At 39.4% G+C, this 27677-nt stretch overlaps 1 protein-coding gene across 9 annotated transcripts in view; it reads left to right on the top strand.

Moving 5' to 3' along the window:
* Positions 1-27677, top strand: part of Dnah11 (dynein axonemal heavy chain 11) — a 327476-nt gene that overhangs the window by 193236 nt on the left and 106563 nt on the right. For 8 of the 9 annotated variants that reach the window (XM_087206427.1, XM_087206426.1, XM_087206428.1 and 5 more), the window contains 3 exons: positions 12744-12905; positions 21471-21704; positions 26070-26216. In XM_087206427.1, coding sequence (XP_087062553.1) covers positions 12744-12905; positions 21471-21704; positions 26070-26216 — 543 coding nt within the window. The remainder of the gene's footprint in view (positions 1-12743; positions 12906-21470; positions 21705-26069; positions 26217-27677) is intronic. The other variant, XM_087206425.1, reaches the window with a different exon arrangement.

Here is a 27677-nt window from a genome sequence, read left to right as displayed (position 1 = left end):
AACCCAAAAATGTGACCTTGTGCTCTATATCTAAGGTTCACCATCTCTGATAATCCATAAAACAGCACAGCCTCAAAAAAAAAAAAAAAAAAAAGAACCTTAGGACACAAGTAATAATTTTTTTTCAAACTGCCACCTATTTACTCCTTCATTTAGCCATTCATCATTAAGTAAAGATTCATTGAGTGCCTATGATGTGCTGAACACGAAAAATGACAGGGAGCGGGAGGGAGCCCAGTCCCTGCCCATCCAGAGCTCTTCACTGTTCAGAGGACAAACATCCATTCAATAATTACACTAACAAATGTAAACTTAGGACTCTGTTTGCAAGAGATGTAGGTTAAATAAGGTAACCTGACAATAGATTTCACTGAGGGATGATTAAGAAGAGTCCCAAAGAGTACAAGTTTCCATTATTTTAGATTCTAAAAGAATAATCTGACATTAGAAGTGAAGAGTTTGATCCAAGAACAAAAGGCTTCGCTCTGTACTGAAACATGTTGCCCTTTGAAAAGCATGACCACACTGTTGTTCCAATGACTTTCAGAGCTGCAGTTTGCTGGTAGCATCTGCAGCTTGTCCTGGTAATGGCACACAAGCAGAGAAGCACCCGACAGGGTGAGTAGCCATGCTGGTTGTTCTACTCCCAGATCAAGCCACACAGATCAAGTCAGAAACTTGGTGCGCCATGGTTCAAATACAGACCTCTTTAGGAGGAAAACAGGCACCACATTTTCTTTTTAAAAAAAAACTAAAACCAAAAAAGCCCGTGATACATAGCCATGGGGCTGCAGATTGGCCTGGAGAGCAGTGTGTGTCCTTGCACTGGTGACAATGAAAGCAGCTAAAATGACTCTTCTGACTGTCTTTACTGCTCAGGAGTGGGTGTCCTCTTTGCTCCATCTCAGGCTTCCACATACAGTTTTCTTTATAAACAGAAGAGTGTCCTTGTTTACAAAATAAAAAATGAATTGAAATTCCCTGATACAAAATATTACCTTTAGCAAAAATCTGGACTAATATTTACAAGTGAGAAGTCATGGGTATGATTTAATTGTGTGCTAAGAAAGAAGTGGATATAAAAATGCATTGTGTGGGCTGGGGATTTAGCTCAGTGGTTCTGGTGCCTGCCTTGCAAGCGCAAGGTCCTGAGTTTGATCCCCGGTACCAATAAATAAATAAATAAATAAATAAATAAATAAATAAATAAAGCATTGTGTGTATACATGTTGAAGATGTTGTTGGATCTTTGAAAAAGATTTGAAATTAAAAGGTCATTTGATGGCAGGATAATTTAAGAAGATCTGAAGAGGATAGGATGAGACTAAAACAGTCAAACTGGGGACTATTTTCTTAGCTAAGCTGCCTTTCTTGTGAAGATTCTTTCAGTGCGATTCAGATCTTATTATTCTTGAAAAATACTGAGGCTTTTGAGGATAAATGCAAACATAAGTTATGGATAGAAGCTTCCCAAGTAAATATGTGGGAGGGTTACTTCTATCTTAAACTTAGCTAAAGCAACTGGGGAAAAAATACAGAATGATGGAAGCAATTCAGATTTCCATTACAAGATGAAATGGACTGAGTCCTGTTAGTGATATAGAAATAAATATGTAGTTACTTTGGGATTGTATCTGAAAGAAATTGAAACATGTTACAAAGCACAATGAAATGTGGGTTATTGCAAATGAGTCATAACACCTGTGTGAAGGAAAGAAGAAAAAAAAGAATAGAAAATTCTGTGGTATGCACTCCAAAAGGAGGTGCCTGACATCCAAATGCTAGAGCCCCAGGAAACACATAGATTGTGATTCAGGGTTTGCTTTTTACTTGTGAGAATTTGCTCTTAGAAAAGGGGACAGCTGCCTGAGGCATTTTTAACATTCTCAGCTAACTTTCTACCCTCTGCTATTGGAATTTGCAATCTTTGGACACTTTTCTGAGGAGGCGTGTATACTGCCTTGAATTTGGGTTCTTAAAGGTAGATGACATTTGCTTAGATGAGGAAGGGTACTCTTTTTTCCCCAAATCCCCCAACTCCAGTTATGCTTCAAAGAAAGGAAGTTTCAGACTGAACCCTGCTGTGCAGAGCTGATCTATTAGCAAGGAGGGACACACACAATAGCCTCATGCCCTACTCAGTACTTGTGAGGACTTGACTAGCCCTTCCTTGAGTTCCTTTTAGGCAGACATAATACTATTCCCATGATTGGATTCAGCCACCCTCCTCATTGGTATCCTCTCAAAAGACATTCTTTTCCATAAACTAATTACTAGAACTGGTCAAAATCCAAAGTCTCAAGTGACACTGAGATGCCTCTATACCTAAATTCTTCTAGTTCTTTTACCAGTGGAGGGGCCATGCCATAGTTCTCTTTTCCTGTGATTTTTTTTTAATTAAAAATTTATTTGTCCAGGAGATTGAACCCAGGGGCATTCACACTAAGCCTGTATCCCCAGCCCGTTTTTGTTTTTCTATTTTGAGACAGGACTCATTAAATTGTCCAGGCTGGTCTCAAACCTGGATCCTCCTGCTTCAGCTTCCCACAGTACTAGGATTATAGGTATGTGTCACCTCTCCTGGCTGCTTCAGATACCTTGAACACAATCATTTTGCCATTGAAAAATTCCTGTGTGACATCCATGATGCTGCCTGTCCAGCCATTTACGATAAGAGAAGAAGTTAGCAAAGAGCTCTGGGTAGCTGGCTCTGCAGCATGGACCTGCATGAGAGAGGTTGCTGAGTCCTAGCCCCACAGTTTCTTGTTCCTTAGATCTGTGGTGGGTCCAAGAAATTGTGTTTCTAAGCAGGTCCCAGACTATGTTTTGAGAACCACTGGTCACACTGACTGAATGCCACCCCTTGTGAAATTTTAAGTACGTTGTGTGGATCTGTAAGCAATAATAAATAACATAGGAGAAAATATCTTCAACTTTAGAAAAGAAAAAGTTATATTAATGATTTTTCTATGTTATTTCTCCTTAAATACTGTAACCATACCAGGAAAGTAACACAGGGAACACACTTTTTTTTCCTGCACTTAAACAGTTCAAACACATTGTTCTCTGACACATTCTTAAGACCTGACAGTATGCCATTCACAAGTGTAGAAATAGATTATAGGAGTTGTGGGAAGACTTGGCATCTCAAATACAAGATCCTTTTTTCTTTGCCTTTGCTGCAGTTATGTGTAAATGAAGTTTCTAAAATAGGCCATCAGTGAGACATAAATTAGGTGTAGAAATGGAACTTCTTCTTTTTGTATTAAATTCTTTTATTGGTACATTTTAGGTATACAACTCAATTACATTTCTCATTGGAAATTGTACCTTTATATAATGCATCTTGGTTCTTATTTTTTCCCCATTCCCAGCCCTCCACGCCCTCCACCCTTCCCTATTTAAAAAGACTTTATTTCCATTTTTTCCATTTCTCATCATTTTTTCCTTTCCCTTCTTTCCTTTCCCCTGCCCCTCCCACTACCCCTACCACTTTGGACCTTTTATTCCTATTTTACATTATCGATTAGTCATTCTAATCATTGGTACATTTTAGGTATACAATATAATGACATTCATCCTTGGAAATTTGCACCTTTACATAGTCTCTCTTGCTTCCTATTTTTCACCCTTGCCCAACCCTCCCTTCAACTCCTCCAGTCCTCCCTATTTGCAAAGATTTTGTTCCTATTTTTCCATTTCCTCATATTAATCCCATTCCCTTCTATCCTTTCCCCTAGCCCTCCCACTTCCTTCCCCTTTGCCCCTTTTCTTCCTATTTCACATGACCTATTATACATTTAGTCCTTATTTACACTTTCAGTTTCTCACACCAGAGAAACTATTTGGTATTTACACGTGTGTCCTATTTATTTCACTTAAGAGTATTGCCTCAATGTGCATCCACTTAGCTATAAATGTCTCTAATTTCTCATTTTTGATGGCTGAGTAGTACTCCATTTTATAAAAAAAACCACATTTTCTTTATCCAGTCTCCAGTTGATGGGCATTTGGGCTGTTTCCAAGTTTTAGCTGTTACAAACTGTGCCGCTATGAACATGGGTGCACATATATCACTGTGGTATAATTCTTTTAATTCTTTGGGGAAGATCCCCAGCAGTGGAATAGTGGGGGCAAATGGGACTTCCAGTCCTAGTTCTTTGAGGTATCTCCATACTGATTTCCACAGTGGTTGCACCAGTCTCCACTCCCACCAGCAGTGGAGCAGGGTTCCTCTTTCCCCACAGCCCAGCCAGCATTTGTTATTGGTTGATTTCATGATAGCAGCCACTCTTTCTGGAGTGAGGTGGAATCTCAGCATTGTTTTCATTTGCATCTCTCCAATGACCAGTGATGTTGAACATGTTTTCATGTATTTATTTGCTATTTCTACTTCTTTGTCTGAGAAATGTCTGTTCATTTCAGATGCCCATTTTTGGATTGGGTCTTTAAATTTGGGAGGTCTGATCTTTTTAAGTTCTGTATAGATTCGAGATAGTAGACCTTTGTCTGAGGAAGAGCAGGTGAAGATTTTTTCCCACATTGTGGGTTGTCTCTTCACACTGCTGGTGGTTTCTCTTGCTGTGCAGAAGCTTTTTAATAAGAAAAGATCCCATTTGTTGATTGTTTCTGCTAGTTAACGGGCAACTGAGGTTTTGTTCATAAAATCTTTTCCTACACCAATGTCTTCAAGGGTTCTACCTAACCTCTGTTCCAACTGGTTCAGAGTTTCTATTTTAATATTTAGATCTTTAATCCATTTTGATTTTAGTTTAGTGCATGGTGAGAGATATAGGTCTAGTTTTAATCCTTGGCAAGTTGAAGCCCAATTTTTCCAGCACCATTTATTAAAGAGGCTATCTTTCCTCCAGTGAGGGTATTTGGCTCCTTGGTTGAAGATGAGATGGCTGAGTGTGTCTGGCGTTGTTTCTGCATCTTCTAATCTGTTCCACTGGTCCTCAAGTCTTTTTCTTTACCAGTACCATGCTGTTTTTATCACAGTAGTTTTGTAGTACAGTTGCAGGTTGGGGATTGGGATACCCCCTGCCATATCTCTGTTACCTAGAATTGCTTTTGCTATTCTGGGTCTCTTCTTGCTTCAAATGAAGTTTTGGATTGTTTCTCGAGGTCTATGAAGTATGCTGCAGGGATCTCAATTGGAATTGCATTAAATTTATATAGCAGTTTTGGAAGTATGGCCATTTTCACTATATTAATCCTTCCTACCCAGGAGCCGGGGATGTCTGTCCATTTTCTGATATCATCTTCAATCTCTCTTTTCAGAGTGCCATAGTTTTCAGAGAAGAGGTCTTTGATTTCTTTCGTTAGGATGATTCCTAGGTATTTCAGTTTGTTGGATGCTATTGTGAAAGGAATTATTTGCCCTATTTCTCTCTCAGTGAGTCTGTCATTGGTGTAGAGAAAAGCGATTGATTTTTGTGTGTTGACCTTGCAACCAGCTACTTGACTGAATTTGGTTATTAAGTCTAGAAGACTTTTGGTGGAGTTCTTGGGGTCTTCTATAAAGAGTATCATGTCATCTGCAAATAATGACAATTTGACTTCTTCATTACCTATCTTTATTCCTTTTATTTCTTTCTCTTGTCTAATTGCCATGGCAAATGTTTCCAGAACTATATTGAACAAGAGTGGTGATAGTGGACATCCTTGTCTTGTTCCTGATTTGAGTGTGAAGGATTTCAGGTTTTGACGATTTAGTATGATATTGGCTGTTGGTTTTTCATAGATGGCTTCTATCAGTTTGAGGTAGAGACCATCTATTCCAATTTTTTGTAGGGTTTTTATCATAAATGCATGTTGGATTTTGTCCAGTGCTTTTTCTGCCTCTATGGAGATAATCATATGGTTTTTGTCCTTGGCTCTATTGATATAGTGTATTACATTGATTGATTTTCGTATATTGAACCATCCCTGCATCCCTGGAATGAATCCCACTTGATCAGGGTCTTCTTGATGATCTTCTGCATTCTGTTTGCCAGTATCTTATTAAGGATTTTTGCATCTATGTTCATTAGTGAGATTGGCCTATAGTTCTCCTTTTCAATTGGGTCTTTCTCTGCTTTGGGGATCAAGGTGATGCTTGCTTCCAGGAATGACTGTGGGAGTATTGCTTCCCTTTCCATTTCATTGAAGAGTTTAAACACTAGTGGCAGCAGTTCCTGTCTAAATGTCTTGTAGAATTCAGCAGTGAAGCCATCAGGGCCCAGGCTTTTCTTAGTTGATAAGTTTTTAATTACATTTTCAATTTCATTGGTTGATATTGGGTTGTTCAGAATTTTTAGGTCTTCTTCGTTCAACTTTGTATCTAAGAATCTGTCCATTTCTTCTGTGTTGTCCGTCTTATTGGCGTATAGGTTCTGGAAGTAGGTATTGATGACCATTTGTATTTCTGCTGGGTCTGTTGTCATTTCACCCTTTTCATTCCTAATTGCATGGATTTGGGCCTTTTCTTTCCTTTTTCTGACAAGGTTGGCTAAAGGTTTGTCAATTTTGTTGATTCTTTCAAAGAACCAACTCTTGGCTTCATTGATTTTTTTTTTGTATCGTTCTCTTAGTCTCCATTGCATTGATTTCTCCTCTGATCTTTATAATTTCCTCCCTTGTATGAGCTTTGGGGTTGTTCTGCTATTCTTTTTCTAGAAGCCTGAGGTTCACCATCAGGTTGTTTAATTGGGCTCGTTCTGTTTTCCTAATATGTGTATTCACTGCTGTGAATTTCCCTCATAAGACTGCTTTCATTGTGTCCCATAGATTCCGATATGTTGTATTGTCATTGTCATTTAATTGAAGGAACTGTCTGATTTCTTCTTTAATTTCCTCTGTGACTCATTGGTTATTCAGAAGTGTGTTGTTCAATTTCCACGTGTTTATGAAATTTTTTGAGTTTCTTTTGCTATGGATCTCTAATTTCATTGCACTATGGTCTGATAATATACAGGGGATAACTTCAATTCCTTTGCACTTAAACATGTTCTATGTGTGAGTATGTGGTCTATTTTGGAGAATGACCCATGTGCAGCTGAGAAGAATGTGTATTCTGATTTTGTGGGGTGGAAGACTCTATAAACATCTGTTAAGTTCATTTGTTCAAGAGTTTGATTGAGTTCTAGTATTTCATTACTTATTTTTAGTCTAGTTGATCTATCTATTTGTGACAGTGGGGTGTTGAGGTCCCCCACTACAATTGTATTAGTGCATATATGACGTTTCCTGTCTGTTAGTATTTGTTTTATATAGTTGGGTGCACTAGTGTTTGGTGCCTAGATATATATGATTGTCATCTCTTCCTCTTTGATTGTTCCCTTTACAAGGATGTAGTGTCCTTCTTCATCTCTCTTAATCAGTGTTGGTTTGAAATCTACTTGATCTGTCAAGAGGATAGCTACTCCTGCTTTTTTTTGGGTTCCTGTCGCATGCAGTATTGTTTTCCACCCTTGAACTTTCAGTCTATGAGTTTCCTTTTGAATTAAGTGTGTTTCTTGTATGCAGCATATTGTTGGGTTTTGCTTCTTGACCCATTCTGCCAGTCTATTTCTTTTGATTGGTGAATTGAGACCATTAATATTGATGGTTATAACTGCAACATATTGACTTGTCATTGCCATGACTTTTTCTTTTTATTGGGTCCTCCCCGTTTCCATTTAATTTCTTGTCATGCCAGATGGGTTCATTCTGCTTTGCTTCCTGGGGTTGTGATCCTCAATGTCTGTTCCTAGGATATTGTGTAAAATTCTTTGGAATGCTGGTTTGGTATTCACGAAGTTCCTAAGTGCTCTTTGTCATGAAAGTATCTTATTTCTGCATCCATTTTGAAAGATCGTTTTGCAGGGTACATCAATCTGGGTTGGAGGCTGTTTTCTTTTAGGGCTTGGAATATGTCACTCCAAGCTCTTCTTGCCTTGATGGTTTGTGTTGAGAAGTCTGCTGTGATTCTGATGGGCTTTCCTTTGTATGTGATTTGTTTCTTTTCTCTGACTGCTTGGAGAACTTTGTTCTTCTGTTGTGTTTCTGGAATCTTAACAATTATATGCCTATGTGTAGATTTTTTTTGACCAAGGCTATTTGGAGTCCTATATGCCTCACTTATCTGTATGTCAAGCTCTTTTCCCCTGCTTGGGAAGTTTTCTGCCATTATTTCTGTGCAGAGATTTTTTATGTCATCTGCACTCTCTCCTGTTTCTTCATTGAGCCCAATCAATCTTATGTTATTCTTCTGTGCATCATCTAGCAGGTGCTGGATTGATTTCTCATGTTCCCTTATAATTTTGAAGCAATTTTTCTTTTCCTGGTCACTAATTGCAATCTTATCTTCTCTGTCTGAAATTCTGTCCTCACATTGGCTCATTCTGCTGTGTAGACTTTCAGTGGAGTTTTTCATGTCCTGGAAATCTATTTGCATCTGTTTTATGGATTCCATTTGTTTCTTATGTTGGGATTCCATCATGTTCCTGAGCTCCTCTCTAGATTTATTAATCATGTCTTGCACTAGGGGCACAATTTCTCCTGTTATCTGAGAAATTATTTCTGATTTCATTTTTTCCAGATCCCCTTTTGTTGCCAATTCAGTGGGTCCAGGTGGTTGAGTATCAGAGTGTTCCATCTCATTTCCCTTTGGGGTTGCTGTAGGTGATCTGGAAGTCTGGTTTTGAGACTTATTTACGTGTTTTCTCATTTCAACTGGGGCGGGGGGCTGTTAGTGCTTGCACGGATTACCTCTTCTGAGCTGGGAGAGGTGGGACGGGCTGGGAGCAGCAGTAGGGATGGTGACCCAAAAGCCCTTTCCTGTGGGCTGGGAGCAGCGGGAGAGATGGTGGCCGGGAAACCCCTTCCTCTGGACCAGGAGCAGTGGGATGGTGGCTCAGAAGCCCCTCCCTCTGGGCTGGGAGCCATGGGAGGGATGGTGGCCCAGAAACCCCTTCCTCTGGGCCAGGAGTAGCGGGACAGAAGGTGGCCCAAAATCCCTTTCCTCTGAGCTGGGAGCAGTGGGAGGGATGGTGACCAGGAAGCCCCTTCCTCTGGACCAGGAGCAGTGGGACGATGGCTCAGAAGCCCCTACCTCTGGGCCGGGAACAGTGGGACTCAGTACCTTGGTCTGATGGTCTGTTGTCCTCTGCATCTTTGTAGTGTGGAATCAGGTGGCTACCTGTCTTCAGTGGGGTGATTCAGTGTCTTCCACATGACTCAGGACCTCAGTAGGTCATGCACAGACCTGCCTGTCTGCAGAGGGCTGATTCAGTGTGTGTTCCACGCAACTGGGGACCTCGGTCAGAAATGGAACTTCTTGGGAAGAAAGGAGAAATGTTCAAGTGGAGAGTGAAAAACCTGGGAAAAAAACTAAGAATTTAGATATAAGTGAAAACTATGTATTATAACTGAGGCTCCTGAACTTAGTACATGCAGTCTTAGAACAATTATTCAGTATGTAACTGAATCTCAAATATAATGAATAAATGATCATCAGCTTATACATCATTCAAAAACATTTTACTACATGAAAGATTCAACAGCTGGGAGTAGTGGTGCACACTTGCAATCCCAGCTCTGGGGAGGCTGAGGCAGGAGGATCGCCATGAGTTTGAGGCCAGCCTGGGCTAGATAGTGAGTTCAAGGCCCCTGAATTACAGAGTGAGACCTTGTCTCAAAAAAAAAAGAAAAAAAAGAATGGACCTTACCTTACACCTTATGCAAAAATCAACTCAAAATAGGTTAAACATAAGATCTAAAACTATAAAATTCCTAGAAGAAAACACAGAAATCTTCATAACATTGGTCTTGACAGTGATTTCTCAGATATGATGTCAAACATACAGGAAACAAAACCAGAAATAGACAGCTGGGACTACATTAAGCTAAAAGGCTTCTGCCCAAAAGGGAAATATTCGCTAGAGTAAAAAGTCAAACTATGAAATGAGAAAAAATATTTTCAAACCATATATTTAGTAAGGGGTAAGTATCTGCAAGTATACAGTAGTAGTTCAGTTGGAGAACCTTTTCTTTCCACAATTTAGGTTGCAACCGAATTGCTCGTGAACCAAATCAAATTCAGTTATTAGGTCAATGTTGACTTTATGGGGAAATTTGATTTGGTTCTTATCCAGTTCAGTTTGCAACCAGAATTATGGAAGGAATCAAGTTCCTGAACCGAGGTACCACTGTATAAGGAATTTCTATGTTTCCGTAGTGAAAAAACCTGATTGAAAAAAGGAGAAAGGAAAAAAAAGAAAAGGAAAAAGGACTGGAATGACCATTTCTGTAAAGAAGATGTGCAGGTGGCCAGTAGGTACATAGAAATGTTCCCAATGAGGGATTACCTCACATCTGTTAGGATCACCATTATTTTTTAAATGAAAAATAACGTGTTGGCAATGATATATGGAGAAATTGGAGCCCTTGTACAGTTTATAAGTGTAAAATAGTGCACCTTCTATGGAAAACATGGTAATTTCTCATAAAATTAAAAATAGAAATACCATATGGTCCAGCACTCCCACTACTGGCTGTACATCCAAAGGAAATGAAATCAAGATCTTGAAGAGATATCTGCGTGCCCACATTTACTGTAGGATTATTCACAATGGACAGGACATGGAAGCAAACTGTTTGTTGACAGATTAATGGGTTTTTAAAATGTTGTACACATACACAATGGAATATTATTCAGTTTTTAAAAAGGAGGAACTCTTGCCATTTGCCACAACATATATGAACCTTGAATACGTCATGCTAAGCTCAACACAGAAAAACTAATACTGCCTGATCTCATTGATATGTGGAGTATACAGTAGTTAAACCCATAGAAACAAAAAGTAAAATGGTGTTTGCCAGCAAGCTGGAAGAGGGGGAAATGGAGGGTGGCTTTTAACCAGTATAGAGTTTCAGTCATGCAAGATGAGAAAGTTCTAGAAACCTGCTGTGCAACATTGTGCTCATACTTAATGCTGTACTAGACAGTAAAAAATTTAAGACAGTAGATTTCATATTAGGTACTTATTACAATAAAGTTTAGATCTTAGGATTCATCTAGCTTGGGTTATTGAATATACATGCTATAGAAAACAACAGTAGAAGGGCTGGGGATTTAGCTCAGTGGTGCTGCGTCTGCCTCAAAAGCCCAAGGTCCTGAGTTCAATCCCCAGTACCAAAAAAATAACCAACAGTAGTAGAGACTTAAATGAAACATTAAATGTGATATTTTGTAGTTTTTTATTTTTGACATGGCTATTTTAAATGTTGTGGGTAAAACAGAGTCACACCCCTTGAAAAATGATTTAAGTGCTTGATCTTTAGATGTTAGAGAAAGCCATGGGGCCTTGTTTCACATTGTCTGAACTATTTCCACAGATTATGTGGTATGATAAATAAATACAATGAATGTGGCCTTTACTGTAATAATTTTTAATTAAGTTACTCATCATTTTGGGTTTTTTGGTTTGATTTTTGGTCTTGCTGCATAAGAAACCGAGACTGTCCCCTCAGACTCTTCCTAGCTCGTGTCTCCCCGCCAGGCCCTTGCATCCATGGGGACTTGAGAGAGAGGCAGAAGATGAGGGAAGTTCCCTGAACACCTGTGTTTCACAGCTTTTCCCAGAGTGTCTCCTCTGAGAACCCTAGGAAGTGTGGAGATGACTCTCAGGAGGAAGCAAAAATAGGGGTGCCATGTACCCTGCCTGACTGAGGTTCTTCTGCCACTGAGTTTCTGTGTTGCTTTGTGATAGCCAACTCAGGTACTACTGACAGAATCCTTGGGTTTCTAAAGAAAGTGAGGAAATACACAGTTGTCCTTTCCTATCTGTGGTTTCCTCATCTGCAGATTCAACCCACTGTGGATTGAAATATTTTCTTTTTAGATTGTGTCTGTACTGAACATGCATAGAGTTTTATCCTTTATTCCCTAAATAGCACAATATAATAAGTATTTACACAGCATTTACATTGTATCAGGCATAGTAGGTAATCTAGAGATAATGTAAGAGTACAGGAAGGTATGTGTGGGTTATATGCAAATAGTTCCACTTTACAAAAGAGACTTGAGCAACCTTGGAATTTGGTATCCGTGGGAGATCCTAGACCAATCCCCTATGGATACCAGATACCAAGGGATGATTTAGCCTGGTTTAAATTAACTTTTAAATCATCAAATGAACAAAAAATTTCAAGTTTACACATTTCTCAGAAAGAGCATGTTTAAACCAAAGCTTTTTATTACTTTAAAATCTGAAGTGAGAATTGAAGCAGATATATTTTATTTTAAAAGGAAACAGAAATAAACATTCACTATAATTTTAAAAATTGAGTTTTCTGAAGTGTATCATTATATAGTTTTGTGAAGCCTGCTGAATTACAGAATGGAAGGAAACAGAAGAAGGTACTGGTATGATTGTATCATGGTGATTTATTTTTAATCTTTTGTTTTCATAATGTTATGTGTGTAATAGAAATGAATAAAATATCTCCTGTTAATAATGATCATCAAACATGCTTAAAAGGAGAGGAACAAATTTTAAGGGAAACACGCTGCAGTGCTTCTGCATGTCCAATAAAGCGGCCACTTTGGGCAGGTCGGTCCTCTGACTAGCACGGAGGTAAATGCTTTCCCGTGCGGCACTTTGGGATAATTGAATGTCACTGTTGCCTGTGCCCCTTTCCTTCATTGTCTACGACCGCAGTGTCATTCTTTGCTGACTTATCGCCCCCGTTTCTGCCCTGCCGCCATGTCTCCACAGATCATTTTGTGCTTCTCTCCAGTTGGTCACACACTAAGAGTCAGAGCTCGAAAGTTCCCAGCCATAGTTACCTGCACAGCTATTGACTGGTTTCATGCGTGGCCGCAGGCGGCTCTGGTCTCAGTCAGCAGGAGGTTTATTGAGGAAACCGAAGGAATCGAGGTATGCTGTGTCAGCCTGTGTGTCTCTCTCACACACAACCGTATGGACACGCACATACACACACACACACACACATGTGCATACTACCTAAAAATCCACAGTAGATAAGCACTTTCCAAAATAAATCTTATTTAAGATGGTGAATCATCTCTTAATGTTCTATGGAAAGGGTGGCTATGGGCTGGGGATTTAGCTCAGTGGTTCTGCTGCCTGCCTTGCAAGCGCAAGGTACTGAGTTCGATCCCCAGTACCAAAAAAAAAGAAAGGGTGGCTAACCTTTTCCCACCATGTGGAGATGGGTGTGTGAGCCCCCATGCACACACACACTTGAGCATGTTCTCATTCATGTACTAACTCACAAGAAGGCCAAGGTCATTTCTTCCTCAAACATAAGAGATATTACTAAACTAAATCTTTTAAGACCACAACTGAAAAAAACAAACAAAAGCATATCAGGCCGGATTTGATTCCTAACAAAGCAAGGCCGTTAATTGTGATTATTCTCACTGCAGTACTGACAGCCCCCATCAGTTTGACAATCACTAAGTCAAATCATTTTTCTGCTTTTTTGTTTTATGGGTTTTAGTGTTATGGGTTACCTTGCTCATTTCTTCATGATGAAATTCGTACCCCCCTGTTACATTTTAAAATGAGTGCATGAAAAGAAAAAGAAACCTTTAGGCTCTTGGAGTCAAAGAGAAAGGGAATGTAAGTATGAAGCCATTCCTAGATTTCCTAGATAGGAAATTTTATTTTGTGTCTGGTATCTTTCTGATTAGATAGATCACGAAGGCAAGGATGGTGAACATTTCCCAGAGAACTTTGTCCTCCCATTCCATTGAGTGCTAAGGTGAAAGCTACCTAGAATAAGTCTGATGCTGAAAGTGACTCTCAGAGCCGAAGACAGAATGAGGACTATGTAAGAATGGTGTCTGTCCCTAGATGCAGGTTCAGCATGAGCAGCCATTGTCACATTCCTTGCTCCAAAAGCATAATTGCTGCCTTTCCAAAGCAATCGTTTAACATTTTTGTGAATAATATTACATCTATTTGTGTCCATATGGCTAGAAATCCAGACTTATTTATATATTTAATTAGTTCTTGTATGCAGCTAGCTTTATTGTTTGTTACATAATTTTTCTTTTACTTTTTTAAAAAAGCAGCTACATAGGTAAACAGGCAGATATTCACTTAAACTGACAGAATTTTGCAAACAGAAACCTCTTCTCCTTGGTCTTTTCCTAAAATACCTGTTAATCTAATTATGTAGTGCTAGATAGTCAAGGAAGACAACAGTATCTTCCTGGGAAAATGCAGGTATGATAGAGGTTCTAGTTATCCAATTATCTTCTTTCTCCTTCTCTTCTCCAAACTCAATCTTAAAGCTTGTGGGAAATATTTGATACTTTGAAATCTGGAAAGCCATTAAAAATGACACATACTGGTCAGTAATACTAACACAGATTTCTTAGGCAATTGCTTGGTTCATTGCATTGTTAAAATACTGTAGGGCAAAAAAAAAAAAAGTACTGTAGGGCATGATTTTATCTCCTAAGAGTTACAAGAGGGACTCGAAATGATATGCTGTATTAGAAGGAATCCGTGTTTATCTTTTGTTACCAAAGTTCTGTTTTATCCAGTTCATGTTACCAGGCAGGTTTAGTAAGGAATCTAAAGAATCACTGCACCTTGTTTATGAATGTTACTTTGTCAAATGGCAGGAAACCATAGCTAGTAGGATGGTTTAAGCTCATAGTGGGCACAGGTTCTTAAGTTCTATGTCTTTCCTGCTCTATGCAGGCTTTCTCCTGTCCTTTGAAAACAGTTCTGGCTGAAGCAGCTTTGTTGTGGCAGTGACCATTGACACCTGCTGGATGCGGCAGGATTTGCATCATTTGAAGTTCTAAGGGCTCCTGTCAGGTGCTAAACTGTGTCTGATGGTGTCATGACGCCTCCTATAGGATTCCAAGTGTCAGATAGGAATTCTGAAAGCGCTTTACCCATTCTATCAAGCTGAATTATGCTTCGAAACAAATTAGCCAGATGATTTCATTTCAGTGCAAGGTGCTTATTTAACTTTCCCCACCTTCCTAATTTGTTGCTCAGGAGCAATAATTATAATTCAGAGTGCAATGTGTCCATGTACTTCAAAAAACACATGGTGTCTTTTCTGTAGAGGTCAAAAGCAGCTTTTAAATTTTTTGAATGAGTGTTAATTTGATCACTTTCTTAGTTTTAATTTGTATTATTAAGACTGAAAGTTATCAGCATAATTTAGGCATTTCTTAATTATTGACCTCATTCGATGAGTGTATGGTGCTTACACAAGGTGACCCCCTTTGGCCACACAGAAAAGATTCGTTAACAGCAAACAGCTTTCTGCATTTTGACATATAATTTTCAGTCAGTACACACTAAGCACCCAGGGGTGTAGGCTGACTGCATCTAAATAAATATTTGTGCTATTTTTCTATTACCTGATATTGAACTAAATGGCAGTTGACAAAAAAAAATGACAGTTTGACACTTAATATCACTGGGTATTTATCTGAAGACTTTGTGTCAACACTCGCTACTTCTCACAAGATTTGGAGATGCAGATGGGAGGAGGTAGCACAAGGAGGGAGAGAAGGAAAGGCCCTCTACTGATTCCTGAGGATAGAGCTGGAAATGCTGTGGGAAGTACTCTGGGGAGGCGACTGGGTGAAGGAAGACCTTACCAATTAGAGGACGGGTTCCAGTGAAGACTGCGTAAAAAAAAAAAAGCAAGAAACAAGAGACACTGGGACATTAAAAAGAAAAGCAACTGTTTTGCATTTCAAGGCAAGTTGAGCAAAAGACATACTTGAAAGTAGGGCCAGATGAAAGGAGAAATTATTAAATAGGAACTTAAAGTAAGAGCTGTCTGACTGTGGGTGAAATGTGATGTTGGAAGGCGTAGAGACCTGAGCGGCATGATCTCAGGCTACCATCTCTTCAGAACTTGCTACCAAATTTAGCCTATGAGGGGTGTATTTTGCTATTAAAACAGCCATGAGAAATGTCCACTCAAAATAGAAAGTTATTTTCCTGCTGGAAAGACTTATTTTTCTAGTGGCCCATCAGTTCTTTTTAAAAATACTATGCCACACAGAAGGAGTATTGCCATTGTGTAAGTGACAGCTGTGTTACATTAATTCTTTTTAACATGGTTCTTTCTTTGAAATATGAATTTGGATTATTTTGTATGAATAAAAAAGTAAGTTTGTGATCTAGAAATCCTATGAATTTTGGGAAAATAGCCTCTTTCTAAGAAATGCTGAATCCATTTTGAAATCTTAAGACAAAAACAAATGCAACCAAATTCATCTTGGACTTACTTCATTCTTACACTGGCTTTAGCCTGTCTTAAATGGGTGAAGAATAACCCAGGTAATCATTAACAGCTTCTCTTCCTTCTGCCCTCCTTCTCCTTACCCAGGCACACAAACATCTGTCCATCATATAGACTTGCTTTGTCTATGTTAATTATATTTAGAATGAAGTTACAAAAAGGAGTAGAATGTTGTCTCCCAGGATTTTTGCTTTGTAAACTTTATTTTTTTTATTTATATATTAATTGGTACATTTTAGGTATACAATACATTTACATTTATCATTGGGTGCTTGTACCTGAACGTGATGTATCTTAGTTCTTATTTTTTTTCCCCATTACCTATGCACCCTTCACCCCTACCACCCTTCCCTATTTACATAGACTTTGTTTCCTTTTTTTTTTTTCTTTCTCATAATTTTTCCTTTCCTTTCTTCCCTTTCCCCTTCCCCTCCTGCCACCCCTCAACCTTTGGACCTTTTCCTGTTTCAAATTATCAATTATTCATTTTAATCATTTTCATCCTTATTTACACTTTCAGTTTCTCACACTAGAGATACTATTCGGTATTTACACATGTGTTCCTATTTATTTCACTTGAGAGTATGGCTTCAATATGCATCCATTTAGCTATAAATGTCTCTAGTTTCTTGTTCTTTATGGCTGAGTAGTACTCCATTTTATAAAAAAAAACCCACATCTTCTTTATCCAGTTTCCAGTTGATGGGCACTTGGGCTGTTTCTAAGCTTTAGCTATTACAAATTGTGCCACTATAAACATGGGTGCACATATATCACTGTGGTATGATTCTTTTAATTCTTTGGGGAAGATACCCAGCAGGAGAATAGCGGGATCAAATGGGATCTCTAGTCCTAGTTTTTTGAGGTCTCTCCATATGGATTTCCAAAGTGGTTGCACCAGTCTGCACTCCCACCAACAATGGAGAAGGGTTCCTTTCTCTCCACACCCCTGCCAGCATTTGTTATTGGTTGATTTCTTGATAGCAGCCATTCTTTCTGGGGTGAGGTGGAATCTCAGTGTTGTTTTCATCCACATCTCTCGAATGACCAGTGATGTTGAACATTTTTTCATATATTTATTTGCTGTTTTTGCTTCTTTGTCTGAGAAATGTCTGTTCATTTTGGATGCCCATTTTTGAATTGGGTCTTTGAATTTGGGGGGTCTGATTTTTTTCAATTCTTTATATATTCTAGGCTTTGTAAACTTTAGAAAACACCTCTATGATAAAGCAGGGTCTGGTTTGTGTGGTCGCCCAGGACTCTGGACGCGCCCTTAAAATAAATGTTACACTGACTCCCATGGAGCCATCACTGCTGTTCACATTTGCAGTTTTGTGAGTTTTCTTGAGGTTCTTGTGAGTTTCTTAAGGCCTCACCAGAGCCAGGTAAACCATGTCCTGTCCTATGCTCTTGCTCTAAAAGGTACAGCTGGGTTTCATTTGGCCTCTTCACCCTCTCAGTCCCCAGTTGCTGCTTCATTTTAATGTCCTACCAGAGAACCCATTGGAGCCACCTTTCATGACAGTTCATCTGGAAGATTGTTGACTTATGCTGAACTTGAAAGCATCAGCAAACTAATATCAAATTGTAGTCACCAACCAGAGTAACAACTGGAAACAACAACCACTGTGCAATTTAGAAAACATGTTTCTGCTGTGACAAACACTTGTTGCGGCTCTGTGCAGTGGCAGTTGACCACTGTTGGCGCTGCAACCTTAGCAGAAGCAGTACCTGCTGAGTTTGCCAGGGTCGCCCTCATGAGGAGGGACACTAGCCACCTGCTGACAAGGGCCGGGTATTTAGCTCAGTGGTTTCATCGCCTGCTGCACTAGCTGCCTGCTGGCAGGTGAGGAGTAGGGTCCTCATTACAGTTAACCCAGAGGTAAGGTAGCCATTTGCTGTTGACCCCAGCCCCCAGTCTTCCTTCCTTCCTCCTGGCTCTTGCATTAATTCTTGACTATTTTGAAAGAAGAAAAAGAAGAAAAGAAAAGGTAATTTTGTGGGCAGGAGGAAGCATAGAGGATGTAGTGAATCACTCAGTTTTTCAGACTTGGAAACCTAAGCTAGGTCCTAGGATCAAACTCCGCATCCTTTGGCCACATCCAGAATCTTTTTCTGAGTGAATAAGTTCTGTGAGGAGCTCAGGAGAGAGGTACTACAATGAAATACTGCTCATTTTCTGCATTATTAACTTTTCTTTATATGATAAACCATCCTACTATCACAGTGTCTGGTTAATATATTCTTTTTTACCAGCCTCAAAGGAGTGAAAATAGAAACAGTAGATTTTTATAGCTCAGCATCTTGACATTTTTTTAATGAACACAGAAATAATTTCTCAGAAAAAAGTTTCAAGATTTATTGTGGGCACATGACATTATATGTGACAAAATTGTCCCAAGCTTAACTTTTTTTTTAATTAATTTTATTGGTACATTTTAGGTATACAATATAACATTCATCATTAGAAATTTGCACCTTTGCATAATCTCTCCTGGTTCTTATTTTTTCCCCTTCCCCTGCCCTCCCTTCAACCCCTCCACCCCTCCCTATCTACAAAGACTTTGTTTCCATTTTTTCTTTTTCTCATATTAATTCCATTCCCCTCTTTCTTTTCCCCTCCCCCACGCCCTCCCACTTCCCCCTCCCCTTTGCCCCTTTTCTTCCTATTTCACATTACCCATTACCAAGCTTAACTTTTAAAAAGTTCTTTCATCTTCCCTCTTTTCTTTTGGCCTTTCCTTCTTCCCTACTTTCCTACTTTCAATACAATACTCTTCAAAGTGTCAGTTTATTAAAGATACTTGTTTTAGTGCTGGCATTTGGTATTGGTCTACACTCAATTTGTGCTGTCAGTTTCAACAAGGGAAATATTCTGGGCAATTGCTTGAAAAGCCAGGTGTCCAGAGTACTTGCTGTGGCAGTGACTACTACTGCCTGGGAACTGTCGTACGACATAGCAGAGAGTTTATGGTTTTGTGTTTACAGTGAGCCAACCAAGTGAGTAAAAATTAAACACTTTTTCTTAATGTGAGAAAAAGCAGTTTCATCTTTGCATTTCATTATGCAGTGGAGATAACATTCTTTTCCAAAGCATCCTAGTGGGAAACGTTGGATTGATAGCCTTCTGATACTGGCACTCTAATTTTTAGTTTTGCCTTCACCACAGTTGGCTGCAAAGTGACTGCAAGTGGCATCAACTGGTTTTCGTGAAGGGGCAAATCTAGCAGGAATGATGTTCTCTGGCTTCTCTCAAAGTACAAATACAGCACTGCATTGCCATTGCTACTGCAGCACTGGCAGCCGCCCCTCCTTACTCTCCCCTCAAAAGAAAACTGGAGATAAATGAATGGCAGAATAAATAATTTATGCTAATGAAATTACTGCAATTAGTAGTTCTACAATGACCCTTTTAAAAGCCACAGCTGTTAATGTCAGGAAGTGCTGTCACTACTGACCTTATCATAAGAGAAAGTGACAAATTGAGAATGCAGGGAAGACCAGTCATCAAAGAGGTCTGTTCTGGAACGATTAGAGTTTTCTGAAAAACAGTGTGAATTACAACCAGCTGCTCTCAGGCTCCGCAAGTCTCCCATGCTGTGCCATTTTGTTAAGCCCAATAACAATAGTTATTTTGCCCCATTGAGACAAGTTGTCTCGGGCCACTTCCAGCTCCACCGGAAACCACTTTCCATCGGAGATTTACAAATGAAACTGTTGTTAAAGGAGCGCTTGCAAGGCCACAAGAAACCTCCTCATAAGGATCATGGTTGAGCAGAGGCCAGGGATTTTTTTTTTTTCCCTGTAAAGAAGTTATACTTGGCTGAGGAAGTATTTATCTGTATTGTAGGAAGGTATGTATGCACTTCTGGTTTCCTTTAGAACAAGACCGGACAGGAGGGCTTGTCTGCCCATGTTTATAGTGAAGCTAGGCTCTCTTAAAGTCCTCAAGGGAATATGACTCAAGTGTGGTTTATATAAACATCCTTGTAAATTTTATTTTTCTTGGTCCAGTATTTGGTAGTACACATGTATCTTGAATTCCCAGAGACAAAGGCTAGGATTTGCATCTGTGGCTTTTATATGTAACTTTTACTTTAAAAACACATTTCAGTTATTAGTGAGGTGGATATTTCATATGCAGAGTAATCTGATACATGTGGATTTTATATCCACTCAGCAATGTGTCCCAAGGTTGGAAAGTGATGTGTTTAAAGATGTTGCCCAGGAGCAGTTAGTGGTTTTTTCACTAGCAAGGATTGGCTTGTCTGTCCTCACGCCTCTAACTGTAATATTGATGGTGCAAGTTCTAAATGTTTAACTGCATCACCAGCCACTTGTGTGCAATTTTCCCAAGGATACCTGAGCATTATTGACAACACTTTGGTAAATTATGTGTGACTTTCCTAAGAGTTGGTGTAGCTCATTTAATTCATATTAATTGATTTTTAGGCTTCCCTTGATTAATTGAACCTGGTTCATCTTGTACAGAATGCAATAAATAATCATTAAAATGAGGGAGATGGGACTCCACAAATTAAAAAGTTAACTACTTCAGAAGTCACAGAGGACACAGTGGAATGAATGAATAGCAGGGGTCCTCTAGGAACTCTTCAAAGGAGATTTCCTCATTTTGTGTGCGTGTATCTGTGTGTTTCCAAATGAAAATTGAAATTATCGTATTTTCTCCTAGTAGTGACTTTTAGCATTTTCCCATCCAGTTTGTTTTAATATGAATTTTTATAAAACACTTCTCAACTTCAGGTTTTTTCCATGACTTTGGAGGGTTATTAATTCTCTTTGTCTAAAATTTAGTTGGAAAGCAACACCAAAAAACTGCTCTTTAGAATATTATGTCCACTTTCTCTTTCACACACTTGATAAAGAAAAATCAAGTTGCAAAGAGCTGCCCATGTATTATATGTTGGCTTTTAGGTTTGGTATGTAGAGCACATAAAAATCCTTTGTCCTACTTGGCAAGAAGACAGTTAGGAAAGCTGAATGCTCTATTGTAATCTCTCTGATCCTGTGGCTATCTCTTAAAGATTAAGTGAGTTTTCCTAACTTGTACTATAATTTGTTCTGGCTTTTAGGAAGAAAATAGTATATGATCATGTTATTTTTTTCTTCTACTTTTTAGATATTTTTACCTTGAGGAAGTCATATTAAAATTGCAATATTTATGTTTTCAGGCAGTGCACAAAGATTCAATTAGCCTCTTCATGGCACATGTTCACACCAGTGTAAATGAAATGAGTGACAGGTATTACCAGAACGAGAGAAGACACAACTACACCACTCCAAAGAGCTTCCTAGAACAGATATCACTGTTTAAGAACTTGTTGAAGAAGAAACAGAAAGACGTAGCTCAGAAAAAAGAGCACTTACTGAATGGAATCCAGAAGCTCAAAACCACAGCCTCTCAGGTATGACCAGGTGTGCTCCTCCTGAGGGCAATCCCTGCTCTTTCATAGAAAAGTATGTTTCCTTTTGAAGGAGTGCATATGCGTCATAAAGATGCCTGGTTCTAACAGTTACAGTTTGAGGACACAAGCAACACACCCCTAGTGCTTCCTTAAGCCTGGAAAGGACTGACCAGTTACTCCTCACAGCTGGTTTGGGGAGACACCTTCTCTTCTTGCCTAAACCCATGTGGAGCCAAGTGGGGATGTTGAAGGGGCGGACACACATGTTCCCCTCTCCTGTCTCAGCTTCTTTGGGGCCATGGGCTTATGGTCAGGAATTTGGCCATCCTGGGATGAAGTAAGATCCCTTTTGCTCTCGCAGCGCCCCCCCAGTAAGGGCATCATTACCTGTCTGATGACCTTGGTGAAGCCCCCAGGTACAATAGTTTTATCCAACCTTGATGTCTGACGTGCCCTTTTCAGCCACCAGCTCTCTTAGATAAAGGTGTCCGGTAATGGTTTCATCCTTGGTGGTAAGACCCCTGCTGCTTCCAAGGGGGGACTATCTGTAACTGGCAGGAGTAAATCAGCAGAGAATTCCCACAGAATGCTATTCTCATCTCATTGTTAAAACCCAATCAAGGCCAGGGATTTACTTCAGTGGTACCGTGCCTGCTTGGCAAACCCAAGTTCCTGAGTTTGATCCCCCATAGCCCCAAAAAACAACAACAGAAACATCCAATGAAGTTTGTAAAGTAGGTCTCACTCCTACAGTTTCATACATGAGGCTTAGAGAGTTCAAGGCCAGAGAGCCAGTGAGTTTGGGGCTTAAACCCAGATCTGTGTTATTCTAATGTTCATGCATTGTCTGTGGTACCATGCTGTCTCTGGGACCTGACATGAGGGGCTGTGCAGACTTTGGAGAGTAAACCAGCCTTTCTCTGCTCTACCTGGGCCCTGAAGTGGAATAAAATAAATTCTCACTGGTGGTCATCTCAAGGCCACCAATACCGGTGGGCTTTTCCAAGTTTTGTTACTGGGTCCTACCCTCATGCTTTTTAAGGGCCAGTTTATCTAAAGCCAATTTTTCTCCATGAGGGCTGAGCAGCCATCTGTTCCTAAGCTAGAAATAAGATATGTTTACCTTCCTTCTTTTATTTTTTTATTTTTTATTTTACCTTCCTCCTTGTAAAGGTGCTCTCTGGCCACGGTCTTCTAGACTCTGCAGGCCAAAGCGCACCCAGCTCTTTCCTACAGAGTTCACACTTCAGGAATAGCTCTGTGATGAAGCACTGTGGTCTGTACTGAGCAGTGAATAGGTGGGTCATGATTAGGAAAGAAAAACCAGAGTGAGAAGGTTTTCAGGACAGTTGAATCAAGTGATATAAAGAATAGTTGCTGGGAAACCCTCTAAGAGCATATCCATATTTGTGGATCTGCTCCTTCCCCTCCAATGAATGTCTCTTGCCCCGCTCTTTTCTTTTTTTACTTTCTCTGTCTCAACTTTTCCTTTACCTAAATCAACAGCCTTTTCCCTAGTAAAGATTTTCCTGTAAGTCCTATTAAGCTAATATGTTGAACTAAGTTGGTGAGGAAGAAGCTCTGTGTCAAGATCATTCATGTCCCTTTGTGTCATGTCTGAAACAAAACCTGGTGACTTTGCCTATGGAAATGATAGTGTTGTCACCCAAACTGAGCTGTCAGTACTGGCAGGAAAGCCTATATAAAGAAAAACAGTGAAGGACCAGGGATTTAGCTCAGTGGTTCCACCACCTGCCTCGCGAGCGAAAGGTCCCGAGTTCGATCACTGGTACCAAAAGAAAAAAAGAAAAACAGTGACTCTACCACGCTTAAGGAGTTGTCTCCCCATAGAGCAGAGCTAAAGGCAAGTGAAATAGCATCCTGGCTCATCCTGGGGTAGCAGCTTCTCAGCCATAAGGAGAAGAACAGAGAGTCTGTGGTCTCTTAGTCATCCCAGTGATGTATTAATGAGGCAGAGGCTCAGGGGGAGAAGAAGCAGAAGCTGATTCCGTGAGCCTGCTGGTGCAGGGTTGCACAAAGTTTGTGAGGATACAGGAAGCCATAGTGGATGAAATACAGGTGGTTTCTTTTCATTAGGTATCTAGATATGGAATTCTTTCACTGTCAGAGGAGTGGTTTAGATATTTCATAGCCACTTGATTGTTTTAGAACAATCAATATTTTTTTTGGTACCGGGGATCGAACTTGGGTCCTTCTGCTTGTGAGGCAGGCAGTGGAACCACTGAGCTAAATCCCTGGCCCTGGAACAATCAATTTATTATAAAAAGGAAGTATGGTTTCTTGTGGAGAGAACTGGAGAGACTTAAGAGTGTAGGATCGGGCTGTGTGTGGAGCAAAACACCTTCATCTTGGAGCATGTGCCCTCCACAGTCTGTCTGTGGTAAGCAATTCCACAAATTCCATGGACAACTGTGCTGTTGGAGATGTATCTAATCCTTAGCAATGTGGATTCATTACAGTACAGCTACAGACCCTTTACAACCGTACAACCTCCTCTACATGTCCTCTTACATCATTGCAGATAGCTGCAATGACATTTTTCACTGGTAAAGGCTCCTTCCAGAGCTGGAGCCACTTTGTATATTTCAGAGCTAATGACTCCCTTAAAAACTGAAATTAGGGCTTGAAATAACATAATTCCCCCTAGACCAGTGGTGGCAAACCTATGACACATGTGCCACAGCAGACTGTTATCATTGAAATCTCTAAAAGGTTTGCCATCACTGCCCTAGACTCAGATGAGTTTTGACTATGGCCAGGCGTAAAACAAGTTTCAATGGAGAAAAAGAACAGAAAAGTAAGTGTTACTATGTCACTGTGTTACCCTGAGTACACAGAAAAGGCTAAAAGAAATCAGGCTTATGCCTGGGGATGTAGCTCAGTGGCACTGCACCTGCCTGGTAAGTCCAAGGTCCTGAGTTTGATCTCTGGTATCAGAAAAAAAAAAAAAAGGTCAGGCTTAAATTAAGATAGTGCAGATAGCAGTCATAATAGTAATCATGCTTTTTAGGTACAGTGTAAATAATTAGGGTGAGGTTTACAAGCCTAGTTGGATACAGTAATGGGATTTTCGACCAAATGAAACCATTAAAGTACCTTTCACAAATAAGTCAAAATAAATGATTATGGCTGTATGTGATAGTACACACCTATAATCCAAGCATTTGGGGAGGCTGAGGCAAGAGGGATGCAAGTTCAAGGCCAGCCCAGGCAATTTAGTGACTTAATGAGACCCTGTCTCAAAATAAAAAATAAAGTTAAGAAAGGGGTAGGGATATAGCTCAGTGCAGAGACCCTGAGTTCAATACTCACTACAACCAAAAAAGTTATGATTGTTCTTTTTGTTGGATATTTAAAATCATTATATTTCTGGAAAATGAGTAGAGAGCTAATTATCATGATTTTATACATTTCTGAGAACTGAGTCACATTTTTTCTCTAGCACTTTGTTTCTGCTTTGATTTACATTATTCTCAAACTCAGAAATGAAACCTGGTGATATCATCTGATCCTCATGAAATCACAGCTAAAAGAAGGGCAGAATCTTTCTTTTGAGCTAATACCTTTGGTGATGCTGCAGAAAGGCTACATCTCCTGAAGCAGAGTGAGATAGCTCAGTAGTGGGCTGTTCCACATCCCTGGCACTCTCTGGTCTTCTGCCCACACAGTGCTGGTACCCCACAAAGCACACATAGTTTGTCCTTCCCTCTAGATAGTCAGTTCATGTGGGGTTGGCTCCATGGTCCTAAATTAAATGTCATGGACCGTGAGAAAAATGAAACTGAGCCATTTTGCGAAAGGTGGGAAATGGTAAGTCCTGTCGGTGGGCATTTCTGTATGCAGCCAGTTAACCTGCAGACAGGCAAGAAGAATTCACGTCTTCCACTTATCTGAAGGCTTCAGCGGTTTCCTGTTGGTAAGTACAAGTCAAGGTTCTCCTGCTTGTCACCGAGCCAGTCTCCCCATGCCCTTCATACCTTGAGCCCAAGCTGCGTAGAACCAGAAAAGTGTGGGGGGTTGGGGTGGCATTTGCTCGGCCACAGAACTCGCTTGGTGTTTCCCTGAGTGCACTGTTTAAGTAGCAAAGACAAATTTATGCTTAGTGCCAACACAAATCAATTACATTTCCTGAAAACATTGAAAAGCATTATTCTGTTTGTTCTAGTGCGGGAAAAAAAAATTGGGCTGTCTTTTAGCAAATGAGACTACAGTAAAATCGAGGAGGCCATCAACAGATGGATTATACAAACTGTTAGGGATCGCTGAATCCAAACTAAAAAATAAACTATCTGCTTTTTGTTGTTATCCGTGCAAGTTACTCCAGAGTGATGACTTTTCCTTTAGGTGGGAGATCTGAAAGCCAGACTTGCCTTACAAGAAGCTGAGTTGCAGCTGAGAAATCATGATGCTGAAGCTCTGGTCACAAAGATCGGGCTTCAGACGGAGAAAGTGAGCCGGGAAAAGGCCATCGCGGATGCTGAGGAGCAAAAGGTCAGGCTAATTCCACCATTTAGAGTGGTGAGCTATATTTAGCACAAAATAAACCTTTGTAGGTGAACAATTTTGAACAACTTCCTCTCCAGGGAGCATAAAGTCTAAAGAATTATTATAGTTACACATGTAACAGCATTTCACACCATGATTACCACTTGACCTTTCTTTACATTATGCATTTTCCCAACCTTTTAGCTCTTTTAATGATATGAAAGAACAATAAATACTGAGCTCATTCAAGCATATAATGGATGTGGATCTTGAACATCAGGCCTATTTGTAATACAGTAAAGGTCAGGAAGTCACCTCCGAGGTTTCTAAAGGTTTTCAGTTTTTAGGCAAATGGAACAACTCAATTGTTAACAAAGCCCATTCGGTCACTTTGCAAGATGGTTTTCAAATTTTGCATTTTAATAATATAACTGGAGTTTATTATTAAGTCCTAAGCTAAATTTGTTCTTTTTGGTTCAATTGGAGCCCTGGCATTCTGTATTATGTTTTATTGTTGGAAATGATTACTTTTAAGATTATATAGATTCTGCTTTTTTGTACTTAGCTTGCTAGCAATTCTGAAAATAAATACAATTTCTTTTGTCATCTTTTTTAATTTTACCAAAAATTCAACTCCAAATGAAAGATATTTGTGTATACCTTATCTCCCAAAAGGCACAGCACAGTAAACCGATGATTAATAAATATTTTTTAAAATTAAATGTATATGTGAGAGAGAAAAATTTTCTTGTTTTAGACAAAAGATCATTAAAAATTCTAAATTTCTAACTCTCTCATGATCATTAAAACAGTAGCCATTATGCCATTATCCTTGTATTTTAGGATATCAAAAGATATGTGAGGTTTTCTGGTCTTTATATGTAATTGAATTTTCTCTTTTTTCTAATGGTATTGAGTGTATTTTCACTTATCTTGCACAGATACTTAAAACTATATTGAAAATCAAAACAGCAAACAAGCAGTTTTTAAAAATAACATGTGAAATAGCTGAGGTTGACAATCAAGCACATTTGCCCTGACCAATAGGCACATAATTCCTAATTTGGGTAATGAATGTTTCTATTGTATATCAGATAAGTGGAGAATGTCTTTAAAAGTATATAGGGCCGGGACTTTAGCTCAGTGGTTCCGCCGCCTGCCTCACAAGCGCAAGGACCCGAGTTCGATCCCTGGTACCAAAAAAAAAACAAAAAACAAAACAAAAAGTATATTATTCTATTAAGCAATTAGGTATCACACATGGTATGATTATGCTAAGCTAATTCTACCCAGGGGATGTTTTTCAGGCATTGTCCAAATGTCTGATGTTTCAGTGATTGTTGTATTATAACCTATCACCATGGATGTATTTTGGAGATCTTAAAATATGACAAGGTTACTACAGGTATTTTTTGTATTTTTTCTTGTGAATTCCTAAGGTAGAATTATCCTCATAAAGAAAAAGAT

Source organism: Heterocephalus glaber, unplaced genomic scaffold (genome assembly GCF_053883595.1).
Source record: "Heterocephalus glaber isolate CG9 unplaced genomic scaffold, H.glaber_assembly_v1.0 deba00000676, whole genome shotgun sequence".
Classification (NCBI taxonomy): domain Eukaryota; kingdom Metazoa; phylum Chordata; class Mammalia; order Rodentia; family Bathyergidae; genus Heterocephalus; species Heterocephalus glaber.
Note: the sequence above shows the minus strand (reverse complement) of the source record. Positions and strands in the feature narration are given on the sequence as shown.